Here is a 21895-nt window from a genome sequence, read left to right as displayed (position 1 = left end):
AAGCTCTGAGTCTGCATCAGAAGGCACAGAAACAAAGGAACTGATGTCGGGGCACAGGGTGTTGGCTATATGTGGCTCTGGCTTCATTTCTGGGGCGGGATGCAGTCAACACTGAGCCACCCAATGCCACCCACTGGCATGTGTGGAAATTGCTGAGAAAAATCACTGGATGCAGTCTGACAACTGGGATATTCACAAAGTTAGGAATTTACTGTTAGAAGTATCCATCCAAAACAGGTTTTTAGTAAAATATGCAGATTATCCAGCAAACCGATGATGGAATATGTGCCAAACGCTGCAAATTTGTAATTGTAAAGAGTGGCCCTGCATATATATTTAAAAGTCTCTTAGAGTTCACACAGTTCTTTGGTGACTAGTATACTACAGTAGAATCATGTATTTACAATGCACCTCTTTCCATTCACCACTCTTCATACGCTGCATCCAGTATGCCTGCTTACCTCAAACCCTGTACAGTTTTTCACCTTAAACACATTTTACCCTGAAGGTTGCTGAACTCGCTGGTGCATCTCCTATGCATCTGTATGCTAAAATGATCGGCAAGATAGTTGTGCATCATGAAGCTTCAACACTAATTGTCAACACCGGCCTTTTGCAGTACCTAGAAAACCCGAATGTAACTGTAAGGTTGCATGTTAAGGGCTCTACAAACCATCTGTTTAATATGCAAGGCTGTCATGCTCACAGACATAGCAATAATGCTTTTTCTGCTTTTCTTTGATAGAACATCAGTGGGCACTCCCCAGAGAAGTTCGATTTGGCGCTGCAGAGAGTCATGAATAGTAACCGGGATTTAGGGATCTGGTGAGTATGTGTTTGGAAATTGTGATGGCTTTGCCATTTTTTGTGTGGAAGGAATGTCTGCAGGCTTTGTCACTTATTTGTAAGAGCTCATGCTACATTACTAGATACAGTTGGCACACTAGATTGACATTGAAAGAGGGGGCAGCAGCAATACAGCGGCAAAAGATTTATTCATATAGGAGTTATAGGACATTTTGGTTCATTGTCACTTCAGAGCAAGTAAGTAGGACTGCATGTGAAGAGACAGTTCTGATTGCTACTTTTACCTGCAGATTTAACACCTTTGCCTATCCCAGGGGCAGATTCAATTTGGAAAACGTTTGCAATAGCTCTGTGGTGTCAGGGACTGTCCGGGACTATGTGGGGAACACAGTCAGGGACTTGGGCAAAGACTGGGAACTGGGTAAAAAACGTACACAGAAAGAGGAGTACAGAGCTGCCCAGGATCATACAGGGAGTCAGAGGAGAAAAAGGGTTCCAAAGGGGAAGCCTGTACAAGTGAACAAGATGGGTAAGACTCAGAAAGGAAGGGCACTCGCGAGGCAATTTAGCTTTCAGAATAACTACACCCAGGACGAATGTGCAAGACATATATATGAAACAACATTGACAATAAAGGGGAGTGTGGGGTAAAGCACTCGGGAGCTCCACGCGGTAAGACTGAAGCTCAGTAAGTTTCTCACCCACAATTGCTGTTACAGATACTGACTGCAAATACCCACATGTGGGATATGCATGCAAAGGCAGGGTCTGTGGAGCTTATACCTATGGTGATGTTATAAATGTAACTCAAAGACAATACTCACAGTGAACAAGAAACACCACCTAGGTAGTCAGCTGTGCCCACGGATCATGCCGATCAGACAGGAACACGCAAGGCAGTAACAGCAAGGGGGTAGAACTAAACACAATTGCAATAGACAAGAAGCTAGCAAGGAGGAGTGCTTAACCGGAAAGGAAGGAAATCACAGGGCACACTTGGCAAAAAGCAGGTACCAAACATACAATGCAACAGAAGCAAGACAGAAGAATAAAAAGACAACAAACTAGAACTGGAACCAAGGAAATGGGAAAAAAGGCAGGGACTGGAAAGGGATATACAGAAGGGGAGGCTATCAGTGTGTACTAGAATAGTGCAGGTTAAGTAATCAAGAAAACAAAGTAGCATAGAAGGCAGTGCTGGGGCAGGAGCAAGAATTGGGCTAAGGCTCAAGAGTCAAGGTAGCACTGCAGGCAGTGCTGTTTCAGGAACAAGGAATAGCTATAGCTCAGCAACTCAGGAAACAAGGTAGCACTGTAGGCAGTGCTAGTTCAGGAACAGGGAATTACTAAAGCTTCAGGAGTCAAGGTAGCACTGCAGGCAGTGCTGGTTCCGGATCAAGGAATTACTAAAGCTTTAGGAGTCAAGGTAGCACTGAAGGCAGTACAGGTTCAAGGAAACAGGAAATAGCTACAGCTCAGGAAACAAGGAGTCAAGAGAGCACTGCAAGCAGTGCAAATCAGGAATAAGAAATAGCTGAAGCCCAGGAACAGGAACAAAGAATAACTATAACTCAGGAGCCGCCTTGCATTGGCGTCGGACAATGTTCCCATTGCGTATAATTTACAACATTTCGAAATGTATTGGCCTTATGTAGGAAATGATTGCCATAATGCTGATAGCAAAACAGTCCCCCATAATTAGCAGTGTCTAAATACAAGTCTTCAGCATCAAATGCGGCATAATATTTCAAATCAGAAAACGGTGCTTCTATGGCCTGAACGTCCCAATCATCAGAGCGGATGTTTTGTTTCACTACATCCCCCATAGAAACACGAAGAACATTTGGAACATTAATAACCTCAGTGGGTCCATGAATTTGAAATTTAACAGCATCCCACACAATCTCATCTAACACAGGCCAGGCATTGATATTCACAAAAGTCTGGTCCCTCTTCATAATGTGTGATGAGGAGTGAGGGGCCAAAGTTCCATCAATTAGTCGAATTGTAGATCTTTCCTTCAGGTAGTGTCCATTTACAAGACGAAAAATACCACCACAAATCCAATGGACATAAACAAAAAAATACATATGAGCACCAGCCAAATGTAAGTCCAAGGGGGAATTAAAAAATGTCTTTTAAACCAAACAGAAAAAATAGAAATTTTTGATGGAGTACTGGAAGTCATAGAATCAGTGTCAAAGGAGGAATTTGACTGGTCAACTGCGGTTGATTGTAAAACAGGCAATGTAACCTCTGTGGGATAAGCATACTCAGTATCTTCAGGTGGACCACCAGCCGGTGGTGTCAACAATGGATCAGCAACTGTATGCATCTCGATGGCAACATCAGGCAAGGTGGTAGGAGCCGGAGCCAAAACAGAATTTCTCAGCATCGCAGGGCAAGAAACCGCTGGAGTCATACTAAGAAGAATCGGCCACTCGCTGTAGTTTGACATTGTCAATGGAGATGTACCTGTTATCCTTGCGACCAGGAGGTGGAGGTAAAATGACTTCTTGTTCCCTGCACGCCAAGCACTGGAACCGGAGCACGATAAGAGGGGCCGAACTCCTCCTTGTTCTCCACCTTCTCACGGACCAGGTCTCCAACTCGAGGTAGCCAGCCGACTACCGGATTCTGGAGCGCAGCATCAGATGTGCAGGGCAAGTGTTCTTTTGCGAGACTGTCTCTGGTCTCTTGTAGATTTTGCAATACATTACAGTGATCATCTACGTCAAAGGGTGCGGCTGACGCCGCCATGTCTAGACCATCAAGGTCCGGGACAAACATTTTTATGCCAAAGAGCATCATGTATGGGGTCCGCCCACCCAGAGACCTTCTAGGGAGATTATTAAGTGCATGTTGTACGTTATACAGATGGGCTAACCAGTTCCGGCCAGTTCCTAAAACCCTGGCTGTCAAGGATTGCTTTAAGTCACGGTTCATTCGCTCCACTACACTATTACCCTCCGGTCGGTATGGAGACGAAAATTTGACTTGGACCCCCAAAGATTTCATGGCTTCTTTGTACGCCTTAGAGGCGAACGCAGGGCCCTGATCAGAATGGAAGGTACCGCACGCAAAAATTCCCACAAAGACACGCAAATCCCTGATGACAGTACGAGCATCAGCACTCCTTTGCGGCCAAACCCAAAGAAAACGTGTGCACGAATCCACTGCAACTAAGATGTACTTGTACGCAGTTTCAGAGGAGAAAGGACCGCAGTGATCTAAATAAACGCACCCAAGTGGTTTATTGGATATATACAACTGAGTTTGTGGAGGGCGCGCAGCAGTTGAAGGTTTAATCTGCTGGCAAATGTCACAATCAAGAACATAAGTGCGAGTTTCTTTATACAACCCGCGCCACCAGTAACGCTGTTGTGATTGAGTAACAGTAGCTGACACGCCGGCATGGGCATAGGCCATACCCTCGTGAGCCGCTGTTATCAAAGACGGTCTGCAGTCCGCGTTGGGAATCAATCTGTCACCAACATCGTTAATTCTCACATACGGGACGTTATCGGGACTTAAGTGATAATGGTATCGAGAAGGGAAACCTCTCGGGTAATTACTTCCCTTCTCTGTAGCAGCAATAGCTGCCAAGATGTCATCATCGATCTTACTTTTGGATCTTGTAACCGCTGCTACTAGATATGTCGCAACTCCTGTTTTCGCTTTTTCGTCAGCTAAGCTGTTGCCGACAGCGTGGACACCAAATAGTTGGTGACCAAGAGTTTGAATTACATTCACAAGAGGCAGATTCTGTTTAAGTTCTGCCACTCGAACCCAAAGCATTTTATGCTTAATTGTGCTACCTTTGGAATCGTGATATTCATTCTGAGACCAAAAGAATATATTGTCGTTAAAAGACTGAACACAGTAAAACGAGTCACTCACTATAAGAGTAGTAACCCGAGTATCAGCAAACTCCAGTGCAAGCACCAGAGCTCAGAGCTCTGCCAACTGTGCGGTACAATCACCCAATGACTGCGTATGCACGACATCAGACTTGAATTCTCCATTCACGAAAGTACCTGCCACAATTGCGCAGGCGGCTGAACAGGCATGCTTCGACTCCGTCGCCAATTGCGCCGAACCGTCAGTGTAAATGATACAATGGTAATCTTCAAGCGGGCGCAAAGACAGAGGAGCTGGATGAACAAATTCATACTGCAAGTACTCCTGAGATTGTAAGGAGGCATCAAAGATATAGGTGACATCTGGCGATGTCAAGGAAGTTGCCCATTGTATCCAACATGGATGCAAAGTTTTAGAATTAAGTACACTGGCTTTCGTCACTGCATCTAGAGCAGGATATGGTGTAACCACCAACATGCGTTTTCCTTGCGACAGCGCTCGTTCTTTAAGAATTGCCATCTGTACTGCAGTCAAAACTTTTTCGACTGTGGAAAAGCGCAGTTCAGCCGTAGTGTACAGGTGTGATTTGTAGGCAGTGGGGACGGTGTCGCCCTCATTGAACGTTAAGTACGTGAAACCCACTGCGCCCGGCACAATTCTTATTACCAGGTTAGTGTGGTTATCACGTGTCAGTAAGTATTTCGAAGCAAGAAGATTAGCTTGCAAAGATTGCAAAATAGCTGAATACTCTGGCAGCCAGCTCGATTTGGAAAAAGTAGGTTGTACCAAGGCATATAGCGGCTTGATACGCTGGGCATAATCGGGAATGTAAGTTCGACCGAAATTCAGAAAGCCCAGCAAAGACTGCAATTTTTTCAGTGTTGTAGGAGTATGCACACTTCTTCAGAAAGTGGGGAGCTAATCCACGACCTTCATTGATGAGCTCGTAGCCCAGAAACAACACTGTATACTCTGCAATGTGAGACTTCGCAAAGTTGAATTTGTAACCGAAGTCTGCAAACATAACAATGATGCGGTCAACGCGACACAGATGCGGCCACAACTTGTCATCCGTGAGATAGATATCATCGACATACGAGTACGCATCAGGGTCAATGCTCTCTAACAGAGAGACAACACGTGCGGCAAAGACGCCAGGGCTGTTTTTATAGCCCATGGCTAATCTTCTAAACTGTTTTTGTTTGCCGCCAGAAGTAAACGCTGTCCACTGACTACTAATAGAGGACAGGTTATGGCTATAAAAGCCATTGGATATGTCAAGTTTGGTCTTAAACCTTTTACTCACGAGACTTATCAACAAGGGCAGAACTGTGGGTATTCTGTACAGCACACGTCCGACAATGAGAGTTCAAATGCCGGTAATGCAAAACTAGGCGGTACGACCCATCAGGCTTCGTTACGGTGAATAAAGGATTATTCATTGGTGAAACACGGGTTTCAATAACACCCTGATATTCCAATTGCTCAAGGATTTCTGTGGCGTGAGATCTAGCTTCGCGGCGCATGGGATTTTGCGGCTGGGGCATAGACCGTAAAGGAATCTCATGGCTTGGAGACAATTTATCCCACCCAACCGGAGTACGGTACAAAGCCGGAGCAAGCACCTGAGCCCACTCTTCGGCAAACCTTTCAACGTGCTCCTTCGGCACTGTGTGCGCAAAGGACGGGAGGATTACCTCCTCCCCTCTAGGAGCATCCAAAATGAAAGCCGGGGGCCAGTCCGCCTCCGCTAAGAGAATATCATAGGAAGAGGTCAGATTATCCCAAAAAATCCCTTGTATTGTACGTTGTATGTCACCTTCAATTAAAAGGACTATGTCATATAGTCTGTCAGGAGAAGCCACTCTAGTGTCAGCAGTTTCTACAGTAATGAACGTGTCAGTTGCTGTCGCCTCCAGATATGGACGCAGTGCTTGCCGCACTACTGTAACCTCCGCTGCGCTGTCGAGCAGCGTTAGTGGCCATGTCAGGTTCCGAAGCTGCGTCCGCACTATTTGTGGCATACCTCGCTGTTAATGCAGCAACTTTCTACTTTTGAAACGAGGGACGTTAACATGCAAACTCATCCTGCTTGCCTTTACCGTCAGGCTGACTGGGTTGCTCACGTCCTTTTTGGGCACCCCGACCTTTGCCACGTTCTCCGCCACCGGACTGTTAGACCGATGTTTTCTGTGAAGAACAAGGAGAACGTTGTTCAGTAACCTTAAATCTATCAGGTGACCTAATACTAGTGCGATCGCGCAAATCGTATGTGCGTTCACCAGTCGCCTGTACTGGAGACGCAGGACGTGACCCCCGTTTCTGTTGCTGCTTTCCCTGTTTCTTTGTTCACCAATTTTGTTTAGGAAAAGTTGGACGATAGTCTTTGACAGACGAACTCACCTTAGTTTGCTGTATCAAGTCTGGAATGACAATAGTTGGCTTAATCCCTAAACTACTGCGGCCAATAGTTCTATAAGCTTCCGCAATAATTTTAGGCAACTCACTGGGCTTATTGAGCTCATCGACGCGGGCTAAGCCATTAGCTACTTGAAATTGTACCGCATCTCCCTTGAGGTTACCAAGGACGAGAGTGGCAACTACGTCGAGTACACCGACAAGCTGCATTCCCAACTCGACTGCTGCCTCCGGACCGTGTTGATCTTGAACACGTTTGATGACGGAGGGAAGCACGGCCATAGACGGGGTGCCGAAGCACTTTGAGTAGACCGCTGCAAAAACCTTACCCCAGTTGTCACAATCGGACACCTCCGGGACTAAGTCTTTCTGCAAACTAATGGTGAGGATCCTGTGTTTCTCCACAGGAGTAAAGTGCGGAAATACTGCTTCCAGCTGGTCAAATTTCTCAGCAAGCCAATAAGGCAAATAGTCCCTATTTTGGGGACGCTTGCCCATAACCGAATTAACCATGACGGGACTAATAACAACCCCTGCTTGGCCAGCTGGCTGTCCCGCAACAGCAGGTGCCTCCACCTGCACGTTGCGCGAAACGTATTGCACTAAAGCCCTATATACAGTAATCCGGGCTTTATGGAGGACACGCAACTCATCCACCGCAACATTCAAATAACGAGGATGAGGCGTAAATCCGGCCAGCACCGGCCAAGTGGCCCCTGGAATTGACAAAGGGCCCTTTCTAACCAGTGTAACCGCTTGGGGAAGGGCGCCATTAAACCAAATACGATGCTGCCAAGCCGAAAAAGGAATTTCTTGCGTCCTATATGGCTTATTTTTTGCTGGGAGCCGCGTGGGAGTATAGGAGTGAAACGTATCATCCGCATTTACTGCCGGCATCGTCACCCAAGAGTAAAACAACTCATAGGGGTAGGACGTATCGGCACTCACCACAACAATAACAGCCATCCCATCGTCTGGCACCCCAAACTGCGTCAAATGACGCCGCAGAGGTGTACGGCTATGTGCTGCAATATCGACCGCCATAAGGACACAGAGAAGAACAACAATGGATTTCACAGTAGCACAAGGGTTCAGAAATATTAAAACCTTTTTAATTAACAAGCTTGAGGGAACCTATTGTACAAACAGGTAGGCTAAGACCGTCACTCCCGCTATCCGGAAACAAGAGCGAGGGTGTCGTGGACTAATATAAGCACTACTAAGGCGTTTCAAATCAAAAGATCAAATGTTAGGTGCGCCATGTTGCAGGGATTGTGCTCATGCACAGAACTATGCGCAGGAAACCAGGACCTCAGTGAATTGCGGTGTACCAAAAACTCACCTCAATACCCAGAACCCCAATCCGACTAGCATCAGTGTCCCATTCGTTATCCGTATTCTCTCGGAGGTCCCAATGTATAGACAACCCAGAACATGCGACTTAGAGTACTCTCAGGAATGGTGGGAATCAGAAATACCTGTTCGTTATTATTCTCATATCAGTCCACAACAAGAGTAATCAGAGGCACGGGAAAGTTTAAAATGTTTATTTTATAAACTACGTGTCCTAAGATGCAGTACTTTGGCTAACATAAGCAGACAAATGATTAAGATTAAACCATCAGCATTGTTACAATACCATAGAAAATGACGGGAGAAATCATATTACAAATGACCGTGGAATACAACCACCCTCCCTTCACTAGTGAGCTAGTATTAATATACTAATAGAAGGTCTCTAGGCTTGAATGGGGAACCCCATACCGTAAAGATCAGCTTAGGTGAATCACATCACAGGATCAGCTTTGCTCTGCGTCTGGAAAGTTCTTCTCCAGAATGTGTGTCTAATGCATGCAAACTGCAATATTAAAGGCTCTTGACTTTCAGATATTTGCAGCTGTGCGCGTGTTATGGCTAGAGCATGGGCCGATCAACCTGAACTCAAAAACATACATTGTTTGGTGGCTCAGACTGTTTCTGCACACAATGTTCAGACCAAGGTCGCAGTGCACGTCTAGGGATGTGAACAACAGACAGTTCTCATGTGAAGAAAAGGCAAGCAAGCAGTTTTCAAACAATAACGTGTATCTGCAGTGTCGTGTGCAGAAGCAGCAAAAAGTGGCAAGATGGCGTTTCTAACGTCTAAGGCGCTTATGTTAACATAGCTATGTATGTATCTAAAACGCTGCCTTCACTACAAAGGTAGCACTGCAGGCAGTGCTAATTCCGGTACAAGGAATAGCTATAGCTCAGCAACTCAGGAAACAAGGTAGCACTGCCTAATTGAGGCAGAAGGAATAGCTATAGCTCAAGGAACAAGGATTAACTATAGCTCAGGAATCGAGGAATATCAAACCGCTCCGGAAACAAGGATCGGCTACAATGGCTACAATGACCAACCTTGGCCGGAAGGGAGCTGGGGCTTAAAAGAGCTCACAGTAATCACATGCAGCAGGTGTGAGCAGGCTAGCAGCAGCCAGCCACAGGTGAGCTGAATTCCTCCACCCATCCTTGGCCTGCAGGGGTGGAGACGAAGCAGTGAGCAGGGTATTCTAGGTAGTGGAGTTCCAAACATGAGCAGGCTGGCTTCAAGTATCAGCAAGCTGGCTTTCACAAAACCCGGCATGGATTGGGAATGGATGTCAAGTCCTAAATGATGTTCAAATGCCTGAGGGTCAGGATATGCATACAGGGGAGTGTCTGGAGGCATATTAGAACACTGGAAAGCCCCACAATTCGGCCCCCTGGTGGTGGGCACAAGAGTGTAATAAAAGCTGTTGTCAAACAAGGTTCTGAGCAAGATCAAGGTTTCCCTCTAGATGGTCACAATCCACCAAATTTTCAAAGGAGAAAAAATGACTGCAAAAGAAAATGAGGCTCTGTGCTTCTCGTCCAGGCAAAAAGTAGAGGTAAGTCTCCTCTGGCACCACCCGTTTCAGAGCTGGAGTTGGTGGAGAGTTCCCCGGCACTATCCCCAGTGGACCCGAATCCAGCATCGTAGACTCAGCCACCTCCTCGAACTCAATTGTCATAGCTCCCCATCTATCCATAGTACTGAGCTCCAGGAGCAGACTCATCTGACTTCGTGCAAACCTTGGTAAATCCTTTCACATGAGCGACCTTCCCCTCTGGTGTGCTTGCTAGCCTCATGGGACAGGTCAGTGGGCTTTTTGGTTTAGTACCACCCCCATCATTGGTGACATACAGGTTTTTCCCAGCGCCTCCCCAGTGTGGGGGCTCCTCTTCGACCAATGTCACGGCTCCAACTGTTCATGGAATGCCACCATGACTTGCCTAATCTTCGATCAACTTTCAGGTGCATTGAGACCCGGTGCCTTCATCTGCACCATCACAGGTGATGCAAGCTACTCCAGAGACCTTTCTAAGCGTTAAAACACATAGATCCAGAAGAGGAGCCATTTGTTATCTAATAGAGTTCTAGCTGCAGATTCCTTACCTTAGAATTATCCGCAGGCATCAGTCCGGATCCAGAAAACTTTAGAGTAGTACCCCCTGCACACTGGGAGGAGGCGACGTTCATCTCTTGGTGGCTTCATCTGCACCTGATGTAACCTGCATGGTACCTATAGGTGCTACTTTGGCGCGATGTCAGTTCTCATCCAGGGGATACTCATCAATAGTCATAATCTATGAATAATCCCCGCCCATGTGCGGGATCCCGGAGCATATAGAAAATACATATATATATACATATGTGAAAACATATACATGCAGCCTAACAATGTTTCAAACATGGCAAAGCTGTAAATTACATAGGTTTGCATTGTAGTACCCCCTATCCCATAAGGAAAAAAGAAGCACCAAGCCAATTGTCACACAACAATGCTTTATTGCCATAAAGCAAACCTGTAATTGCAGGCATTTGCCTGTAGGCTGCAGTAGAGTATCAAGAAACACAGAAAACTGACACCTTGCCTTTAAGGCATTAGAGTAGGGGGACCGTGCCTTTAAGACCTGCAGGAGCCCCCCTGCTCCCATGATGCACCACATGGGCCAGTTCTTTTTTCCGGCTCCTTCTGTGAGGATCCTTGAGCTCTTCAGTTTTTGACTGAAAGTTTGGTAATTCAAATTTTTTCTGAATTTTCGACATTTTCTGGCTCCTGATGGTGTATTCTGCTGGTTTCCTGAAGAATTCCTATTTTTTCCAGCAGAATGCCTGCTTTATTCAGGAAATGCCCTTCCTGTGGCAATAAGATGGCACTGGCGGATCCACACTCTGTGTGTATTGTGTGTTTGCCAACTTCACACAAGCCTGATCGGTGCCCCCACTGCCAGAAGTTTTCCAAGCGCACTCTGCGAGATAGAGCGCGCATTAAGCTACATGCCCAGCTGGAGAAGGAGAGAAGCCGTCGTGAAGGCGACCCTTCATCCTCCAGACCACCTTCTTCAGCTTCACAATCTTAAAAACGGCGACACACCACCTCTCCTGACTCCAGGAAGACCAAGGTTCGAGGAGATTCGCCGTCGACGTCGAAGGTAACGTCGAAGAAGCAGAGGACGACTTCTGCGTCGAGGGATTCATCTCGACGTCAAGATTCTCCGCCGCGAAGAAGTTAGTCTGGTGAGATCTGGACTGTCTCCGTCGACGTCGAGACACTCTCCACCTCCCTCGAGGGGGCCGGCGTCGAGAGATGCGGCGACGTACGTCTCGCCGCGAGTGGGTCGTTCAACGTCAAGACAAACACCCACTCGGCGACATGAAAGGTCGACGACGGAGTCACCAGGTCGACGTCGTGGACGGTCGACGTCGAAGTCGCCAGGTCGACGTCGTGAGGTCGAGATCGCCAGGTCGACGTCGTGAGAGGTCGACGTCGAAGTCATCAGGGCGACCTCAGGCACCTGTTCGGCGACGGAGGTTGACGTCTATGTCTTGCAACGCCGTAGGCGTTCGGCGTCGAGACCGCCGTCGAGGACTGAACGCCAGTCTCAGCAATTGGCACCGATGGTGACACAAACGTCATAGACGTCGAGGGGTTTGACGTCGAAGGATACAGCTGCAGTGGCCACGGAGAGAAGAGTCAGATCTAGATCTTCTGGGGATCGATCATCATCTCCAGGCCTGCATATCGTGCAGATCTCTCCGGAAGGCTTCCCTAAGGCACCAGAAAAGTTCGGGCTTTCTCCTCGCTGGTTGGAGGGTGTGGGTACAGGTGACTGCAGAAGTCCGGGCTCTGACTTTTCCCGCACGTACTCTCCCTCCAGGATCTCTCCACACAGGAGCAAGTCTCCTCAGGGTACTCGAAGGCCTCCTTCTCCACGCCGGTCTCGATCCAGGGACCACCCATCTTCACGCAGAAGGCCCAGATCTCCGTCAAAGCACAGATCACGGTCCAGGGCTCGCCACAGCGACCACCCCCACAAGAGGCGACGCACCAGATACCCACCTGGTCTTCCTTCACAAGGTCTTCAGTCCGGGACTACTCTCCGACCTTGTCTTCTACACCGCCGTCACGAGTGTCCCTAGTTGATGACATTACTACTTTCTCTGACGTCCTGGGTAGAGGTGCCCAGAAACTGAATATCACGCTGCACACCCCTCTGGCACCCACTTCAATCATTTTTGATACATTGCATCACCGGTCAGCACCCAGACCCTTGCTACCCTTGGTGCCAGGATTGTTGGAGCCAGCTATGGCCACATTTCTCACCCCTGCTACGGTGGGCTCTGCCAAGAAAAGTATAAGGCTCCTGCTGAGGACCCTTTGTTTCTGAGGGCGGACCCGCCAGCGGACTCAGTGATCGTGGCAGCCGCCATGAAGTCCCATTCTGCCTCCGTGTCGTCTTCTGTTCCCCCGGAGAAGGACAGCAAGCAAATGGACTCGTATGGCAGAAAGATGTGCAGCACTTCCGCCTCCCACATGAAAGTGGCTAGTGCTTCAGCCCTGCTAGGGCGGTATGATCGTTCTCTGTGGGACTCCCTCTCCAGATGTGTCGAGAAACTGCCAAGAGAAGACAGGCAGGATTTTACGGAAATCCTCCAGGAAGGTAGGCTTGTAGCCAATCAAATCATCAGTGCGGCTGCTGATGCTTCCGATCTCGCCGCACATGGCTATTCACATGGCATATGCTCTCGACGCTCAGCCTGGCTAAGGCTGACGGGCCTCAAGCCTCATGCGCAGAAGAAGATCCTTAATCTGCCATTTAACGGGTCATCCTTGTTTGGGGCTCACGCTGATGATCAAATGACCAAAATGAAGGCGGAGTTGGACACCGTTAAAGCTGTGGGGCTGGAAAAGCGCAAGGAATACCGCAAGCGTTTTCGGCAGGGCGACAAGCGTGCCTTTCATCAGCGCGTTCAAACACCTCAATGGTCCTCTCAAAATCAACAGAGGTCCCAGTTTCAGCAAAGGGGCCGTGGCAGAGGAAGAGGTGGTGCAAAGCAGCAACAGTCCTCCACCAAACAGCCCTCAAAGCAGTGAGATCTTACTTCCTCCGCGCTCGTTCGCCACTCCGGTAGGAGGAAGTATCAGTGTTCACCTGGCAGAGTGGGAAGCTATTACAAAAGACAGATGGGTGCTGAATATTGTACAGCATGGCTACTTGCTGAGGTTCAAGTCTCCCCCCTCCACAGGTATCTCCACGGAGGCAGTACCTCCCTCAAATCCAAAAATGACTTTTACTGGACGAAGTAGCCACTCTCCTCTCCAAAAACGCCATAGAGGAAGTTCCACTCCGGCAGAGAAATCAAGGAGTGTACTCCCGGTACTTTCTTGTTCAAAAACGAGGAGTGGTCAACGAGTACAGACCCATTCTCGACCTCCGTCTGCTCAACGGATTTGTCAAAAGAGAAAAGTTCAGGATGCTGGCTCTCCATCAGATCTTCCCGCATCTTCACCAAGGGGACTGGATGTGTGCTATCGATCTACAGGATGCTTACTTCCATATTCCTGTCTCAGTGAAACACCGAAAATTTCTCAGGTTTCAGATCTCTCGTCGGCACTATCAGTACAGAGTTCTGCCATTCGGACTCAAATCTGCCCCACGGACGTTCTCAAAGTGTATGGCGGTGGTAGCTGCCTTCCTCCGCAAACAGAAGATATTCGTCTACCCTTATCTAGACGACTGGCTCCTGAAGAGTTCCACTCCTGCTCTACTCCAGAGCCATCTCTCGTTTTGCCTCCATCTCCTACACTCGCTGGGATTACAGGTCAATTACAAGAAGTCGGTCCTCAATGCCACTCAGCGGATTCACTACCTGGGCGCCTCTCAGGACTCCGCAAAGGCAAGTGTGTGTCCTTCGGAGGAGAGGTTATCATCCATGCTTCAGAAATGTCACACGCTTCTCACCGCGGCATTTCCCACAGCCAGGCAAGTGTCTTCACTTCTGGGGTCGATGGCTTCGTGCATTTACATTGTACCCAATGCACGTCTTCACATGCGACCTCTGCAACAAGAACTAGAGGATCAGTGGTCGCAGAGGTCCGGCCACTGGGAGGATCGCATTTGTCTTCACCAAGCTGCCAAAGACTCCATCAGATGGTGGATGAAACGCTCCCATCTACTTCACGGTGTCTCCTTCCATCAGGCGCCTCCGACACAGACAGTGGTCACAGATTTTCCATGCAGGGCTGGGGTGCTCATATGGGCCAGCTTCAAGTACAAGGTCTCTGGTCCAATACCGAACAGAGTTATCACATCAACTTCTTGGAGCTGCGAGTAGTCCATCTAGCTCTCAAATCCCTGTATCCGTCCCTCCAAACCAACCACGTGCAGATTCAGACAGACAACACAACAAATATGTTCTATCTGAACAAGCAAGGAGGCACCAGATCACGAGTCCTATCCCTGGAAGCTCAGTCCATCTGGCGATGGCTTCTGGCGAGAAACCTGTCCATCATTGCTGTTCACCTGCCAGGGACCCTGAACGTGCAGGCAGATGGCCTCAGCAGAGACTTCGTCGAAGCGCATGACTGGGTGCTCAACGAAGACGTCGCTCAAGAGGTCTTCCAGTTGTGGGGAGTACCGGACATAGATCTTTTTGCAGACGCGGCAAACAGAAAATGCCCCGTCTTCGCCTCCAGGTTCCCCCAACCGGGATCTCAGGGGAACGCACTTTTGATCAGCTGGTCATGGAAATTGCTGTACGCTTTTCCTCCTCTCCCTCTCATCCCAGCTGTAATACAGAAATTCTACAGGACCAAAACTCGGATGATCCTCATTGCTCCGGAGTGGCCCCGTCAGTGGTGGTATCCGGATCTACTCCAACTGTCAGAGGTGCCACACCGGAGATTGCCTTGCCTACCGAACTTGCTGACCAAGGACCAGGGGAGAGTGTTCCATCCCAACCTCCCCTCTCTACGCTTGACGGCATGGCTCCTGAATTCATCCAGTACGGACACTTAGATCTTCCGGCGGACTGTATAAACATTCTCCGGGAGCCTAAAAGACCCTCCACTAGGAAGTCTTATGCCTTCAAGTGGAAGAGGTTCTGCATTTGGTGCAGAGATAACGCCCTTGATCCGATCCGGGGTCAAGAACAGGTTATTCTCCCCTACTTATTGTACTTGGCAAAGTCTGGGTTGAAGTACACTTCCATCAGAGTCCACTTAGCTGCTATCACAGATTATAGGAAATCTCCTACCCAGGTCTCATTCTTCCAGATGCTGGTAGTCAAAGATTTCTTAGAAGGGCTTAAGAAAGTATTTCCACCAGTGAGGTCTGCTTCCCCTTCCTGGGAACTCAACATTGTTCTCTCGAGTTGATGGGAGCCCCTTTTGAATCGATTCATAAGGCCTCCTTGCAGCATCTGACCTGGAAGGCTGCCTTCTTAGTAGCCATCACTTCTGCCCGCAGGGTGAGTGAAATTCAGGCCCTCTGCTGCAAGGAACCTTACACTGTTTTCCATGCTAATAGAGTGGTGCTACGTACTCATCCGAGCTTCCTGCCCAAGGTGGTCTCGGACTTCCACATTAACCAGGTGATCACGTTGCCCACCTTTTTTCCTCAGCCAACCACTCCTCCGGAGAGAGCTTTACATTCTCTTGACCTCCGGAGGGTATTGAAGTTTTATCTTGCTAAGACCCTGTCGCATAGAAAGTCTGACAGGCTCTTTATCAATTACGGTCCAACGAATACCGGGCTGGCTGCCTCCAAGAGGTCCATTTCTAGATGGATTGTCTCATGTATAGCCTTGTCTTATCAACTGTCTCACAAGGTTCTGCAGGGTAGACCAAAAGCACACTCAACTCGAGGAAAAGCTTCAACTGTAGCTCTCCTTCGCAACGTTCCCATGTCTGAAATTTGCAAAGCGGCTACATGGCGCTCAGTACATACTTTTACGCGCCATTATTGCCTATATTCAGAAGCACAGGCCGACGCCCAGGTGGGGCAGGCCTCTTTGAGGAATTTCTTTGCATAACTGCTATGCTAATGTGATATTAATGCATGTTCTAAATGCTACTCTATTCATTGATTATGACTATTGATGAGTATCCCCTGGATGAGAAGGATTAGTTACTTACCTGTAATCCTAGTTCTCATCCAGGGGTATACTCATCAAAGTCATAAGCGACCAACCCACCTCCCCGGACGAGCATTTTTTCACATTAAGTTATTGTTGCAGATCTACTCAGGTGCGAGTGCACCGTCAAAAAGAACTGGCCCAACTGCCACCTGTGGTGCATCATGGGAGCAAGGGGTCTCCTGCAGGTCTTAAAGGCACGGCCCCCCTACTCTAATGCCTTAAAGGCAAGGTGTCAGTTTTCTTTGTTTCTTGATACTCTACTGTAGCCTACAGGCAAATGCCTGCAATTACAGGTTTGCTTTATGGCATTAAAGCATTGTTGTGTGACAATTGGCTTGGTGCTTCCTTTTTCCTTCTGGGTTAGGGGGTACTACAATGCAAACCTATGGAATTTACAGCTTTGCCATGTTTGAAACGTTGTTAGGCTGCATGTATATATTTTCACATATGCATATATATGTGTATATATATGTATTTTCTATATGCTCCGGGATCCCGCACATGGGCGGGGATTATTCATAGATTATGACTTTGATGAGTATACCCCTGGATGAGAACTAGGATTACAGGTAAGTAACTAATCCTTCTTTCCTTTCCGCACCAGATAGCGCTGATCCAGCCTGAGTTACCCCATAGTGACATTTTAACTAGCTTTTTGTGATTTTTTTTTTTTTTTTTTTTTTTTTTTTTTAGATGTACTTCTGATGTGTAGGAAGGTCTCCAAAGAAACCAGCTGATTTGAACCCATGTGGGGCATGTCTCCGGCAGATGTCGGTGACTGACCCCCCACTTATTGTGTTTGTGGTGCATGGAGCGGGACCACGACTCCAAGGGCTGCTAGGACTGCCACGCCATGCACCCCAAGGTACTAAAGAAGCGCTCCCTCAAACTCCTCGCTGTCCGTCGGTTGACTCCGTGACGTCCGAGGTTCCGTTCGCACGGAAGGTCCCGGGACAATTGGTGGAGCCCACCCCGACGGTAATCGTCACACTCTAAATAGTCCGGTAAGTCGCACAAACATAAGAATGCCAAGACGTTGAAGAGATCTTTAACTTTACTACGTCCATCAAAGTCTTCTGACGAGATGCAGGAGCATTGGCACTCCAAGCCCAGCTAGTTGGTGGTACCAGAATCCAGGTCTGCTTCGCGCTTTACCCAATTTCTTCAGAGCCGGAGCGACCCCCACCCAGCTGAAAGAATTTCAAGAGGCCATGAGTCTCATAATAGGGCGACTCGGTCCCTCTGGAGCACCTCCGAGCCTCATCCGTGCGGAATGGGACCCTGCTGGTTCAACGCTAGTGGGTTGCTGTATCCGGAGCTGTTGACGAGATCTTCCTTGACATCAGCACCTGTGCTGACGTTCTTATGCAGCGATGCCCCATCGTTATACCAGACTCCGACATGGAGTGATGCCGACTGTGAGAAAGTGCCCTCTTTCTTGCATGGTATGCCCCCACTTTTTGCTAAATTCCTGAATGTACTTTGACTGAGTGTACCCTGGGCTCCTGCCAATCAGGTGCCCAGGGCCTATGTTCCTTCCTTAAAACACACAAACTCCAAATTGGCAAACCCTGGTCACATGTCAGCCCCTGGTAAATGGTACCCTAGGTACCCAGGGCCTTGTGACCAGGGAAGACCCCTAAGGGCTGCAGCACTCATTGTGCCACCCTTAGGGGCCCTGTACCCTTACACACACACACTGCCTTTGCAGGCTGAGTGTCTGGGTGCAGGACAAAATGAAGAGTCGACATGGCCCACATCTGTGTGCCATGCCCAACACCTACACTGCTAAGGCATATGTCAGTCACCCCTCTGGCTGGGTGCCTTATGCCCATGGTGTGGGCACAGGAGCAGGAGCCCTGTGCCCCTACAGTACCCAGGTCCATTCCCGGGCACTGTAAGTGCAGTGCTGCCATTTAAGAGTACATGGTGCTGAGAGCTCGTCAAACACGAGCTCCACAGCACCATAATGGCAACACTAAAGACTGGGAAGTTTGGTATCAAACTTCTCAGCACATTAAACCCACACTGATGCCAGTGTGGGATTTAATGTACCAAGCACCCCAGAGGGCATCTTAGACATGCCCCCTTACAACTAACCTACAATCCACGTCTTCTCTGAGGCTGCCCAGGCTGCCACACAGCAGACACGTTGCTGGACCCCTGGGTGGGAGAGCCCCTGCTCTCCCGGGCCTGCAACAATGCACATCCTGGGTGAGGTGATAGATCTCCTCCCCCAGGATGAGCAAAGGGAAGCTTCAAAGGCCTGCCGCCTCTAGGAGTTTCCCCAGGCCACTGCAACCCCCCACTCTGGCGGGAAGCTTGGCCGGAAACCCCATACAAGGACAGGGGATGTGCCAGCCTGCCCACCCCACCCCTTAGGTGGGGGAGGCGGGGTGAAGCACATCTCCGGGCTCTCGCCATCTTGAAGATGGGAGGCCCTACCCTATCAGGATTAGGCTACTGCCCCCCTCCCTCAGGATAGAGGCAGGATAGGGGGTGTACCCACCCCAGGACAAGGACCCATTGGTCCCTGGCCTTCACCTACCTGTAACGCCCCTATATCTAGTATTTAGGGGCACCCTGAACCTTCCTTCCCCAGATTCCGAAACTACAAGAAGAGCGAGAAGAAAAGAAGACCTGCCCTGCAGCTGCGAAGGAGAGGGAGACACCAACTGCTTTGGCCCCAGCCCTACCGGCCTGTCAACCTCGGACTTGCTCCTGCTCCAAACCCGGCATCTCTTGTGGCCAGCAACCTCAGAAACCCCGGAGGACCTGGCTACCTTTGAACTCTGATCCCCTGGGACTCCCATGAGTAGAGGCTCTACTCAGAACCTACCTTTCACCCCTGGCAGCAGCCCGGAACCGCGATCCCAGCCCACTCCGGCACCCGCCAAGCCTGGCCAGTGCCGGAGTGAACTACACCCACGAGGACGACCCCACGGCGACTGTGACCCCGAGTCCGGCACCCAAGGACCCCCCTCGACTATCCTGAATAGGCCTGCAGCCTCAGAACAGAGTGCCACCCCAACCGCGATCAACGAGGGTAAGATTTCCGACATCAAAAGGCACCCCTGCACCCGGCGCCCCACGGCCCTCTGTGCCCAATCCCGGGTTACCTACCTATCCTCCAACTACCCAACTTACCCCTCGAAGTGGTGGTGGCACCTGAAGAGTCCTCGTCCCCGAGCCTGCAGTCTTTTTCCAAACCGGAGATTACCCATAGAAATCAATTGAGTGCCCAACGGCTCAAAAGCACCCTGCACCCAGCCGCCCGAGTGGCCCTGGGAGTGAAAACTCTACTCTAACCTACTTCCCCACTTGCCCTGAGTAAGTGACCAGGAGCCCAGCTCCCACAGCCGTGTGGCTTGCCCGACAGCAGCCACCAACCCAGGCCCCCCTATCCCTCATAGGATAACATTGGGCCTAACTCTCTCTGCACCCGGCCGCCCTAGAGCCGCTGAGGGTGAAACAACTATACCTACCTGACCCTGGGAGACCCCTGAGTCTATGCCCAGAACCTCAACATCGCCAGTCGAGTACTTACCCTTAGACCGCAAACTCTACTTTCCTCATAGGGTAACATTGGCTGGCTTTTTCCTGAAATTTCTTCTAAGTGTGGACTTTTCAAATCTTCAAATAATCACCAAAAATCAGCCGAGTGACAAGAACGAATTTACTCACCTGCTCTTAGGTGAGCTCCCAGTGCTGGATCTTGGTGCCCAGCACTGACTCTGAAAAGTACCCACAACTATACTTACCTTTAACTCATTTTTCTTCCGTAGGAAACCATTGACTGCTTTTCTGTGAAATTTCTTCAAAGTGTTGATTTCTGCAATTTCTAAATATTCGTCAAAAATCGTATAACATCTGAAAACGTAATTACTTACCTGTTTTGGATAAAGGTCCCAGTACTGAGTCTAGACATCCAGTACTGGATTACAAAAGTAACGATAACCTACTGTACCTGTAACCTACATTTCCTTCCATAGGGAATCATTGATTGTTTGCTCTGAAATATTTTCTAAGTGTTAACTTTTGAAATAGCTAAATATTAGTTAAAAATCATTACAGTACCAAAGTCGACTTTCAACAGCTGATTCTGAGAACTGACCCAGGACTGGATCTAGGATCCAAGCCTGCAATTACAAAAGTAATCTAAAAAGTAATCTGTTGCATATAACTTGAATTTAACATTGAGCTCAATGTATTGTGTTTAGAAATAGAGTTGTCTACTGCAACTACTTGTAACTGTTTACTAAAAAGTCTATTGCATATACAAAAGTATTTTTATGAAACATCTCCTGTCGAGAAAGTATATTTTAATTCCAAGTGTTGGTTCTAAAATAAAACAAGCATATATTTTTTATATACAAACCATTGGCCTCGAGTTCAGTTATTGAGTGTGTGGAACTATTTGCTGACTGAGTGTGTACAACAAATGCTTTACACTGTCCTCTGATACTGCCTTACTGCTCGACCAGGCTACCACTTTGGAGAGTAAGGTTATATCTAACTTTAACCTCTGTTAAACCCTTGGGGTCTGTGGACTCTGTACACCCTGTACCTATTAAGGAACAGTATATACAGAGCCACTTTCTCACACCGACTGACTAAGTCACCGACCAGGCCCATGCTATCCGGAGTGGAGCCAGTGCCTTATTTACTTGATATTATAATAAAAAAAATGGTACTGAGGCCACAAGGTCCTAGAGTAGCCTAGGCTAACACTACTAAGGTGGGGATTGATCAAAAATGGAACAAACTATTTAAGGAAAGCCCAAAAGGGAATTACGGCGCAATTAATGCAGGGACACCAGGTTGAAATGATCTCACATTTATTAACATCATAAATGGAGAATTACTTAATTGCAAGGTGTAGTTCAGGTGCTCACACAAAATAGTGACTGTGCGTGCAGTGAAAGGTTGGTGACATTTAAAAATACATCACATTGGCAACAAAACATCAAAACTCCAATAAATTCAGTACAATGAGGGAGTTTTGGTTGCAGAAGGGAGTCGACGGCGTTTCGATCTCATTTGTTAGAGATCATCATCAGGACAATAAGTGTGTGAGCAGAAGAATCTACAATGGGAGGAAAACGGGGGTCAACCAAGAGTCCCATCTAAAAATGCAAGGTACAATGAATGGGAGTACGAGAAATTGAGGGAAAAGTGCTCCTTGAGGGTAGCGATATCGAGACCATCACTTGCAACGTGGTGATATTTACACATAAGTAAGCTTAATAAAACAATAAAGGGTAGAGTCCAAAGGGAAGGAAGTGATGTCACGACTGTTACTAGCACCATGGTGATATTTCGTAC

The 21895-nt window shown here is 48.3% G+C and overlaps 1 protein-coding gene across 2 annotated transcripts in view; it reads left to right on the top strand.

Moving 5' to 3' along the window:
- The window catches only part of LEMD2 (LEM domain nuclear envelope protein 2), a 406431-nt gene that overhangs the window by 77421 nt on the left and 307115 nt on the right, over window positions 1-21895 (top strand). For both annotated transcript variants that reach the window (XM_085651168.1, XM_085651170.1), the window contains exon 5: window positions 746-825. In XM_085651168.1, the coding sequence (XP_085507294.1) occupies window positions 746-825 (80 nt within the window). The remainder of the gene's footprint in view (window positions 1-745; window positions 826-21895) is intronic.

Source organism: Triturus cristatus, chromosome 1_1 (genome assembly GCF_964204655.1).
Source record: "Triturus cristatus chromosome 1_1, aTriCri1.1, whole genome shotgun sequence".
NCBI lineage: Eukaryota > Metazoa > Chordata > Amphibia > Caudata > Salamandridae > Triturus > Triturus cristatus.
The sequence above is the reverse complement of the archived record's forward strand: the minus strand, read 5'-3'. Positions and strand labels throughout refer to the sequence as shown.